Source organism: Eucalyptus grandis, chromosome 7 (assembly GCF_016545825.1).
Source record: "Eucalyptus grandis isolate ANBG69807.140 chromosome 7, ASM1654582v1, whole genome shotgun sequence".
Classification (NCBI taxonomy): Eukaryota; Viridiplantae; Streptophyta; class Magnoliopsida; order Myrtales; family Myrtaceae; genus Eucalyptus; species Eucalyptus grandis.
In genome coordinates, this window is record NC_052618.1 from 53239174 (window position 1) to 53249739 (window position 10566).

The window sequence follows — 10566 nt, forward strand, 5'->3', positions numbered from 1 at the left end:
AAAAGCAAATTGTAATTATCTACCTCTTCTTAGTCTAAAGCCGACGTGCTCTGCCCCTTTCAAATAATATTCTGCACATATTCTTTCGTACATAGTCTTCCCCGTTTGGTCCCATCGGATCGTTCAAGTAAACTTCTCCGTGGAAAAATCAACAAAAAAAAATCAAAAGACGAAGGGAGAAAATGGTCATTGCCGGCGGGGAGTCGCGCGTGATCAGACGACGAGGAAGGGTCGCCACTTGGAAGCATTCGTTTCGAGCAGACAGGGACGGCGGACTTCATTTTGAAAGAGTCGTCGAGCAGAGCGAAGCGATAGAAAACACTTCTTTCCTCGGCGCTTCCCCCTCAAAGCTTCGCTCACGAGTCGATCGTCGTCTCTCGGTCGCGTGTTCCCGACCACCAACGTCTCTCTTCCTTGTCATCGCCACCTTCGGCTGCTGCTTCCTCCGTTTCGTCCTCTTCTTGTTCTTCTCCTGCATGCGCTCGGGAGTGCTTTCTTGTTTCTTGAACGCCACCATCTCCAGCTTCTTGGAGTGAGGACGGCCGAGGGAGAGAGTGCTCAAGATGGGGTTTTTGAGCACCATCTTCGGAATTCTTGGGTTCGCGATCGGCCTTCCTCTCGGCCTCGTCTTGGGTTTCTATCTTTTCGTTTATTCTCAGCCTAAGGATGTAGAGGTAAGAGCGTTTTTGATCATCCGCCGTGCTGCATTTGCTGTTTACTCCGTGGATGCACGCGAGAACTGTTCTGTGGATTTGTGCTTTTGTTTTGTTTGGTCATCACTCGGCTTTGAGAAGGACTCTCTTGTTCGTGTTTTTATTGGGATTTTAACGGCAACGATCAGTTCTTTCTGGAATCTTGTCGATGCTGCCATGTCGTGCACTTTTCGCAGTGTTCGTCGGCTGAAACTTGAGCTTGCCACCTTCTTCCAGAAAAGAGATTTGGGTTTTTTTTCTCTTTCTTTTTTTTCTAAATGCAATTGGATGGTGAGTTTCCTATGGAGTTCTAATGTCTGAGGTCAGAATGAGATTGAGTGGCGGATGATTTCGTCTATCCGTGTGTCGAGAGATCGATAATATCTTTTCTTCTCTGAAAGCTAAGTTTCTTGATTTGAGAGTTGATGATGAGGTTGCGTCTTGTTTACGATCAGTCTTGATGGTCAAAGCAGACAAGTTTCTTACACATATGAGATTTGAAATTTTGCACGTCATTTGACCCTTTCTTCCTTCTGTTATTTACTGGAGAGAGAGAGAGAGAGAGGAGGGGGGGGAGGGCTCTGCAAGAAAAGTGGCATTTCTAATGTCCACGAGACGGTTGTATCACTTGGAGTTCTTGTGGTTTTGATTGTAATTTCTTATCCTGATTAATTGAAGCCAATTATTTGGTCTTTTGCCTTCTGGACAAATGCAAACTTTTGCAAACTTGAACGTAAAATGGGCAGGACAATGAGAATACCTAGGAGGTGTAAATGACCACATTCTTTGTCATTGCATTCAAAATTTATCCAATAAGATGACTATTGAGTTGGCAAGCTCGATCTTGTGTTTTGATACCGAGTTAAAGTGGTTCTAATGGTTCTAATCCTGAAATTCTTTTTAGCCCCCTTTTCTCAAAGATACTTAAGGACGCGAAGCTCTTCTGTTCATTGGTTACCTGAGTGGCTGGCGAAGGAAAAACAACTTCATCTTTATTTTGTAAAGCATTACAAAAGGAAGCTTCTTTTCTATGGCTCCTAATGATTAAGAAAAGGAAGAGACTTTATCTTTCAGTGCCATATTGACCGAACGCATACCATTCATCCACCATTGTTTTGAACACAACTAATTCTAATTCGTGTTATCAAAATTCTGAGAGAGATCAAAATTTGTGACGAAAGTGTCTCGGCTTAGCTGGTATCTGCATTACTCGCAGGAACCAGTTACTACGCCCCTGCACAAGTTGGATACAAGTGCCTTGCAGGAGATACTACCAGAGATTCCTCTATGGATCAAGAGTCCGGACTATGATAGGGTAAGTTCTTTGGGTTTTCTTTCACGATATCGCAAAATGTTTGCATTTTCTACGTGCTACTTTGACCATAATTTGGATTTGCACAGGTCGACTGGCTGAACAAGTTCATCTTGGACATGTGGCCATACCTCGATAGGGTAATGTCGTAGCATATAAGGTTTTTTATTTTTACCTTTTTCTGTTGCATGTAGAAGCATATGAGCATTACTCGAGTCTCGTGTACAGGCAATTTGTGGTAATATAAGAAGCACGGCGGAACCTATGTTTGCAGAGTACATTGGAAAGTATAAAATTGAAGCTATTGAGTTTGAGAAGTTAAGTCTTGGAACTCTTCCGCCCACATTTCACGGTAAGCAAGCAGTATGTTTACCATAGCCCCCTCCCAGGCTTTGAAAGATTGAGTTTCCTTCAAGATGCCGCCAAAAAATGATTAATTCATGGTTTCTATTTGAAGCAACTCTGAAGTATAAAAACAGATTCCCCTGCAAAATGATGCAAGAGCTTTCTGTATTTTAGGGGTTGTCCAAAAAGTCTGGCTTCCCTTAAGAAAAGGAAAAAAATCGTTTTAATATTGTTCTTTTTTATATACGAAAAGCTGCAAACTCATACAATGATTGAACAGTCTGTCTATGGAATCAAATGCTTTGCTCGCATGCTTTAGTGACATCGTTAAAACAATTTGAGGATACACTTCTCTATCGAAATCCTTTCTCTGCCCTGTTTTTCATTTGTTTTTCCCCTCTCATTGTGTGCTTCTCAGGAATGAAAGTTTATGAGACTAACGAGAAAGAACTAGTGATGGAACCAGTCATTAAGTGGGCAGGCAATCCCAACATCATCTTGGGCTTGAGAGTGTTGTCTCTGCATATCAAAATCCAGGTCAGAAGAGGTTAAAGACATGCCTCAAACAGTTATAATGTTTTTTGATTTATATGAAGAGGATGATGCCGACAAGAAGATTTATTGTTCTTTCTCCAGTTGGTTGATCTGCAAATATTTATGGCTCCGAGGATCAAACTGAAGCCCCTAGTCCCTACTTTCCCATGTTTCGCAAATCTCGTGGTATCATTAATGGAGAAGGTAGGTCTTGGCTCAGAGTATATGAAAAAACTTGTGGACGAGTGTGTAAGAGCACTTTCTTATGATAAATTGTTATCAATTGTTGCAGCCACACGTGGATTTCGGACTGAAAATTTTGGGAGGGGACATTATGTCGATACCTGGCCTGTACAGATTTGTTCAGGTGCAGAACTATCAGTTCTCTTATGGAAAGAGTTGGATCATGATCAAGTTTGTTGACTAGAAAAGTTGTTTACACGTAACTTTAATTTGATTCCATCTACAATGCAGGAGACGATCAAGAAACAGATTGCGAACATGTATCTCTGGCCCCAAACACTTGAAGTACCTATCCTTGATGCTTCAACGTAAGTTCATGTAGATCACTGGTACTAGCAAACGCATTAATATTGTAAGCTTTTGAAACCATATGATGGGATCACATCTTGCTTACATGTAGAGATTAACAAATGGTCAATTTATTACTTCTGTCCGTTTAATATCTTGTGTAGAGCGGCTGCGACACAACCAGTAGGAATACTGCACGTGAAAGTTGTCCGCGCAATGAAACTCTTGAAAATGGACTTTTTGGGGGCGTCAGACCCTTATGTCAAACTCAAACTGAGCGGAGACAGACTTCCAGCAAAGAAGACTTCCATCATAAGGAAGAACTTGAATCCCGAATGGAACGAGAACTTCAAGTTTATAGTGAAGGATCCGCAGTCTCAGATTTTGCATTTGCAAGTCTTTGACTGGGACAAGGTTCTTCTGCTATTCCCCATTTTTTAGTAGCTTGAAAGAAGCTCAAAAGCTGAGGTCGAAGCAGTTTTATATTTCTTCATCCTTTCAAGCTAGACAAAAATACAGACAATGGACAATAATAGGCGGCTCCTGCTTTGAGAGATTAAAACTGCCATTTAATTTGACCTGTTCAAAGAAACTTCCAAAACTTATGGAAAAATCTCAAATCTTAGAGATCTTTGTTCTGCTCTTTTGACTGCCAGCAATTACATTGTTACCTATGCTTAGGGTGTGTTTTGTTTTATGAACAACTTTATGTTGAAGGAAATGGTTTTATCTGAGAGTGGGAGGGGTGCTCACTGATGTTGCATTGGCAGCACCACTATGTACTATGTGTCTCTTTGGGGAAAATGATTCCCCTTCATGGGAGGGGAATTCATTTTCTAAAGGCTTAGCATACCAATTTTGGTTAATGGAAAATGTTTTCTGTTGACGGGTTCATTTTCTGGTGTTTAAATAGGTGGAAAAAGTCTGAAAGCATTTTCCTGGAAATTGTTTTACTCTAAATAGATGCACCCTTAATGTGAAATTCCTTTCCCTTTTTATAATCTGAACAACTTTTATTGAACGGTCAATTGTTCCTTCATTTTGTCCCTCTTGTTGGCAGGTAGGTGCACACGACAGACTGGGGATACAGCTAGTTCCTCTGAACTTGCTTAAACCCCATGAGAAAAAGGAGTTTGTTCTCAACTTGATGAAGCACACAGATATTAGTGATCACCAGGATAAGAAAAGAAGAGGCCAGCTGGTGGTGGAACTAACGTTTGTTCCTTTCAAGGAAGAAAGTGGAAGCTTTAAGGAACTTCCCAATGGCTACGGAAGAATCGAAAGTGGAATTGATAAAGTATCCGATGACAGCGCTCTGAGCGGAGCGGGCTTACTTTCGGTTATTGTTCAAGGAGCTGAGGACGTAGAAGGGGAGAGGCACAATAATCCTTATGCATTAGTGATTTTCAGAGGAGAGAAGAAAAAAACAAAGGTAATTTTTGACTCGGTGCATCTTCTGCTCTGGACCCATTTCTCAAAGTAGCCTAGTTGTAGAATGTCAGCAAGGTGTCTGTGCTGTCTTGTTTGATAACGTTTGGGAAGTCTAGGAGCCACCTTTTTATGGTATATTCTGTTTCATTAGATGCTGAGGAAGACTCGCGATCCTCGCTGGAATGAAGAATTCCAGTTCATGCTTGATGAGCCTCCTTTGAGCGACAAGATCCACATTGCAGTAATGAGCAAGCGAACCAGCATTAGCTTTCGGTCGAAGGTTGGTACCATGTTAATTAGTGCTGATTGCCCTCTATATCTGGATCATGGACTTTCTTCCCGTTTATACAACCTTCACATTTTGAAAGTGAGATTGCATTGCAGGAATCTTTAGGCCACGTGCAAATCAATCTTAACGATGTCGTGCACAATGGACGGATCAACGAGAAATATCACTTGATCGATTCGAAGAATGGGGTGATACATGTGGAGATACGGTGGACAACAGTGTAATTGACTGCTGTGCACAATGTAGAACTGCTGATTATTTTGAGTACACACCAGTTTTTTCTATTATTCTTTTGGCATCTAGGATGTACATGATTAGGCAATGGAAGAGAAAATAACTTTGTTAGGTCAAAGATTTTGAGCAATCTTACCCTGCAACTCTCGTACAAATCAAGCGACATTGATTAATAGTTCCGATGAGATTGCTGCAGGTTCTAAAATGTCTAATATCATATTGCAGATATTGTGATCGTAAGCATTTTCTCTCATGCAGACATTCTAGTTACAGGAACAATTGAAATAACCATAAGGTAACGTGCACCTTTTGCTTCCATAAGAGAACAAAGCAAAACAGATCTAGACTGACCATAATAGAAACTTGAGGATAGAACTAAATCAAGGGCCGCACACTAACAGGTTTAACTGATGACAACGATATACGGAAAAGAGGGAGAAAGGCACGACTCAATAGAGAAGTTTCTTCAAACATCATCAACTAAATCTTCGACAGCTCTTCCTTGTTGGCGTTGCAATGGTTTTCTTTGCCGTCAATCAGAGGTGCTGTTGGCGTCTCCGAATCTTTGGCATCATTGGATGGCTTTGGCAGTTTTGGAGATCTCGACTTGAGTCGGAAAGCTAATCTCCTGAAGAGGATGTTCCAGCTCCCCCTCGTCTTCACCAGCTTCTCCAGGTCCTGCTTCATGCTCAAGCACTCCTTCTCGAGCTCGCAAACCCTCTCCTTCACGTCATCGGCTGCCACGACCAATTGTTGGGTTGTAGTTGCTGGGTTTGGGGCTTCGGTCCTCGCGAGCACGAGGTTGCAACTTGGGTTCTGCGAGGCGCCGAGGTTGTCGGACACAAAGAACCAGCCAGCCATTGAAGTGCGGAGACGGAGTTGCTCAAAGAAAAGAACTTGTACAATCACCCTAAGAGGAAGCCGCTCATTTTGGGCAGCGTGCGTGCTGGCTTCGAGCGAGAGCTTCTGACAGTTCATTAGCCGGCATAGTTGTTCTCTTTCTGAGTCCGTAAGCCAGGGATGTGCCTAATATGTTTATACAATTTAGCAGTCAGAAGAGAGAGCTGTGGTGAGAGACAGATCATGAATTCATACTGAAATGAAAGAGAGATAGGAATAGAGCATTCCCGCCCAATTGTCCAATGAAGTAGTCAAGCTCTGAATTCTCGTTCACCTTGAGATATATGTCGATTGCACGGTAGATACCGTCATCCAGTGGCCTGGCATAATCAGGGATGACAGCAGCAAGCGACTGAAATTTCAGCAGCTTCAAGTTAACATCGGGCGCCACCTCAGAAAGATAACTGTCCACCAAATTTGCGACCATCGTCATCGGAGTCAAGGCGTGAGAACCTTCCATCAGCTGTCCTTCCACACAATTTGCGTTAGGATAATTCACGTCGCGTTCTTCCCCGATGTAGTGATCTAGGATCCGTTGAACACAATCAATGTCATAGAGCGTCTCCACCGAACAACCCATGTTTGGTATTAGGAGGTCTTCGAGGAGGGCTTGCTCTAATTGTGCCCCGATGCGCCTCTCCAAATTCTCTCGACACAACGATCCAGCATGTAAGATCATGGATGTCCTCAGAAGTTGAAGCAGGAAATTGGTAGGAAAGACGGCCTTTTGGTAGGGGAGTAACTCAACTATTTGCTCGAGAACATTCTTTTGATCCGCTTCAGATGATGATGAAACAGTTGAGTGGGTTGCGCTCGACTGCCTGCGCATCAACGGCAGGTGCCTCACTGCATAGCGCATGACCGAACCAGCAACCTTCTCTGGCTTCATGCCCCTGTTTCCAATGGCTAGAATCAGCCTTCTATAAAATGGTAACTTGAGGATGCAGGCATCCTCGTACCACCAATCCTCGCCAACAGAGTCTGCCTTGCCAGCCGCACCTATTCCATTCCAGGATGCAGCACCGGCCGGACTTTCTGATCCGCTATGAGAGGAAGCTGGCCCACTAAACAGGCTCGGGTCTGCACAGGCTTTCATTGCCAAGGAATTGATGCATCGTGAAACGATATGAAGCTCTTCTGCTTGTGTCAGGACCTCCTCACAGGTTTCTAGCGCTTTGATCGAGTCAGACCAGCTTCCGAAGACCTCATTCATGAAATTCTCGGTTTGTGCTATGAGGTTTGCATCTCCATAGTCTTCATTCATCCGGAGATACTCGGCCGCACATCTAATACCAATCACATTTGTTGCGGTGAGCTCAAGTTTGACGCCATAACAGAATTTCGCCACGAGAAGGAAGGTTTTGGCACCACCAGGTATATCGTTGAGATGCACTGTGCATTTCTGCTCATCATCTCTGGAGCATTCTCCGATAAGACTCTCCAATAACCCACTTCTAGATAGCAAGGGAAACTGATTGAAATATAGGAAACAGAAACTTCATTAGACTTGAAAAATCGGAAGATTCAAGATATCTAGTGATCAAATTCAATGTCTGATCAGTATCTGTGTGCTCAAACGACAATAGCTCTGAGTCTGGCTACGATTTTGGATTTTGACCTTCTTTGTCGGATGTTCCTACCTTAATTCTTGGTAAATAGCTTAATCTGACATAAATCACCAGGGAATGATTTCCCCTTTGATCAAAGTTTAATAATACGTTGGATTTGTAATCTTGACAACCAGAAATTGACAGAATATATTCAGGACCATCGCAACTGTCAAACTATTCTCTTATGAATGATTCAGAACTCATCAGTGAATAGTAGATCATTGACACAAGTGCTCATACAAATGTTTCAACATAGAAGATTCCACATTTTGCTTAAATGCCTCCCCTGAAGCGTGAACTGAAAATTAAACAACCAAGAAAAAAGACAAATAAAAATCCTGTAGAAATGTCATGGTGTAAAATATCCATCCGGGATGTAAAGTACCCCCCATGTAAGTAAGATTTCGCATGCGTCATTCTTACAAGAGAATTCAATACTTAATCTTGACAACCAAGGGATTGAACTGAAGAAGTTGCATTAGATGTTATTACAATTCCTATCTCCTAATGTTGGCGTTTACCTACCAGTATTAAGATCTCTGGTTTGCATTTAACCAAGAAAAGAGCAACACCCCAGAAAGGCTCAGTCTTGAACTCGACAATTAAACTAACCTTATGTAAATGGAAGGATGTGTCTCCAACTTCAATTACAACATCACTCGGTAACCCTGTTGAGCAAATCCTACAAAAACAATCGAAGCTCAATTTAAATGGAGAGTTCCAAAAGAGTAAGGTTAAAAGAACCATCTTTAAACAGACCCAAATAGTTTTAGATGCAAAAAATAGTTCCCTGCACAACTGTGTAAATCCAAGCAAAAAGTAACACAACTTTTAAAGAACAACAAATCTGGTGTTTTCAGACAAACTGGAATAACAATTCTTGCTACTGCAATTCCATGGACTTTGCCATCCTTTGGCGGCTTAAACCAAGGAACTTCAGCTCCAGTATGACCCAAAAACCATTCGTCCAGAGACAACCCAAGTGTTGAGCTGACAGCATCAGTCCAAAAGACACAGATTATGAAAGAAAGATAAAACATTTTCCAAATTTCATCCTGTGAAGGGCTACTGCAAAAAAAAAAACGCAAACGCTCTGGTGTAACCAGCAATAGCATAACGTGTGAAGGTATACTGGTCAACTACACGGTCAACAATTTGAAAATGAGCGAAGAATAATGAAATTGGCCAATCACACTCTCCAATTATGCTGTTTAAGCTTTGGTTTTTCATGGTAACATCAACCAGCAAAGTTCTAATATTAGCTCATAACGTTAACGACCATAACATATAACAACTCGACAGCCTCAAATTTATATCCACCAGATAAACCACACCCACGAAGCAAATTTCAACCTATCACCCACATTACGCATCTCATTTTCCAAAGAAACTGAAAGTGCCAAGCTGAAAGGAAAGTAAAAAAGATTAAAGAAGTGATCAAAGAGAAGCAACGAAACGAAGCATACCAGGAGTTGCCATCGAGGTGGAAGGCCTCAGGCTTGGAACCCAACTTCATGCACGCCATGAACGAGCACGGGAGCTGATCACACTCTCCGAGTTACCACCCAAGCATTAGCTCCAGCACCGAAATATATAGCAACGATCCCGAAGGATGGAGTGACGATCAAGAAAGCAATGACAAGAACGGAATATGATAATTGCGATAATGATGGTGATGATGAGGAAGTGTAGCGGTGAGTGCAGAAGTCGAGAGGGCGTCTATTTCTCTGTGCAGAATGTGATCTTTCTGTTACCGAGAGAGAGAGAGAGAGAGAGGGAGGGATCCAAAAGGGTAGAAAGTTCAGTTACGAGGGTAAATACGAAAAGGCGGCGATTAAAGAAAACGCAAGTGCAGTGTGCTTTCGTTCGATGGTTATCTTCGTTTGGACTCCAAGAACGGGTCCATTCAAACCTCTGGATTCTTGGACGCCATTCTCGGATCTCCCTCTCTCTCTCTCTCTCTCTCTCATGTTAGGTGAGTGACATTTGAGCTTTCATGATGTTGATGTTTTGACCTTCCGCTCGGAATCTCAAGAGTTCTGCATCAGTCGTTGCATGTAAACTGCATCAGTTGAGCGCGTTTGATCGTTTTCCATACGTTCATGTTTTATCTCCAAGTCAAGTTGTTGTCGGTCCATTATGCAAATACAGGCCACTTTAGACATCTTCTATGCATTCAAGCCTAAAGTGAATTTTATTTCATTCTTTACTTTCTCATTTAACCCTCATCTACATTCTTTTTTAGTAAAATCCCTTAAATCATCACCCCCCCCCAAAAAAAAAAGAAAAAAAGAAAAAATAAAACCTTTAAATGAATATCCGGTGCAACAACCAACTTTATCGTCGTTGATTTTCCTTTTTGTATATGTAGATTAAATGTTCGTTTTTAATTATTAAGACAAAAACTAAATGTTGACTCAAATGTTTGCTTTCCGGAAAATAGTCAATATAATGATAAAAAATGAAAACAACCTTGAATATCCTGTTACCTCGTTCGATTACATAAAATGTCGATTCAAATGTTTGTCTCCCGGAAAAGAACCATTATAGCTGTAAAAATAAAATATTATATGTCTAGTTTCAGTTAGAGTTATTACTCTTATAGCTAATTCATTATGACACCGCACAAGCAATGAAAAAATAGTCGTACGCACGGGCGAAATAGTCGGACGCGTCTTGAACCGAACC

The 10566-nt window shown here is 41.8% G+C and overlaps 2 protein-coding genes across 3 annotated transcripts; one reads left to right on the forward strand and one right to left on the reverse strand.

The window, feature by feature from the left end:
• Nucleotides 1-240: 240 nt before the first annotated feature.
• On the forward strand, nucleotides 241-5486 carry LOC104454223 (synaptotagmin-3). Of its 2 annotated transcripts, XM_010069009.3 has the most exons (12): nucleotides 241-674; nucleotides 1909-2007; nucleotides 2094-2144; nucleotides 2233-2356; nucleotides 2768-2886; nucleotides 2986-3087; nucleotides 3176-3250; nucleotides 3358-3434; nucleotides 3579-3828; nucleotides 4475-4846; nucleotides 4997-5125; nucleotides 5230-5486. In XM_010069009.3, exons 1-12 carry the CDS (start codon nucleotides 564-566, stop codon nucleotides 5356-5358), a joined length of 1638 nt encoding a protein of 545 aa, XP_010067311.2. In that variant the 5' UTR covers nucleotides 241-563; the 3' UTR covers nucleotides 5359-5486. The 2 variants fall into 2 exon arrangements, with proteins under 2 accessions (XP_010067311.2, XP_039172477.1); XM_039316543.1 differs by lacking the exon at nucleotides 241-674 and having other exon boundaries at nucleotides 1935-2007; nucleotides 2279-2356.
• Nucleotides 5487-5563: 77 nt separating this feature from the next.
• Nucleotides 5564-9489, reverse strand: LOC104454224 (BTB/POZ domain-containing protein At5g03250). Its single transcript, XM_010069011.3, has 4 exons — nucleotides 9345-9489; nucleotides 8491-8560; nucleotides 6543-7739; nucleotides 5564-6394 (listed from the first exon to the last, which is right to left on the reverse strand). The coding sequence occupies exons 1-4, from the start codon at nucleotides 9401-9403 to the stop codon at nucleotides 5849-5851; spliced, it is 1872 nt and encodes a 623-aa protein (XP_010067313.2). The 5' UTR covers nucleotides 9404-9489; the 3' UTR covers nucleotides 5564-5848.
• Between the last annotated feature and the right edge of the window lie 1077 nt (nucleotides 9490-10566).

Excerpts from the sequence above, each read along its gene's own strand:
- LOC104454224 (XM_010069011.3), bottom strand. The coding sequence starts at position 9,403 with ATGGCGTGCATGAAGTTGGGTTCCAAGCCTGAGGCCTTCCACCTCGAT. Across the intron at positions 8,561-9,344 it reads CACCTCGATGGCAACTCCTG|GATTTGCTCAACAGGGTTAC; the intron begins GTATGCTTCGTT and ends TTGTTTTTGTAG. Across the intron at positions 6,395-6,542 it reads CAATCGACATATATCTCAAG|GCACATCCCTGGCTTACGGA; the intron begins GTGAACGAGAAT and ends TAAACATATTAG.
- LOC104454223 (XM_010069009.3), top strand. The coding sequence starts at position 564 with ATGGGGTTTTTGAGCACCATCTTCGGAATTCTTGGGTTCGCGATCGGC. Across the intron at positions 2,008-2,093 it reads AGAGTCCGGACTATGATAGG|GTCGACTGGCTGAACAAGTT; the intron begins GTAAGTTCTTTG and ends GGATTTGCACAG. Across the intron at positions 3,088-3,175 it reads TGGTATCATTAATGGAGAAG|CCACACGTGGATTTCGGACT; the intron begins GTAGGTCTTGGC and ends CAATTGTTGCAG.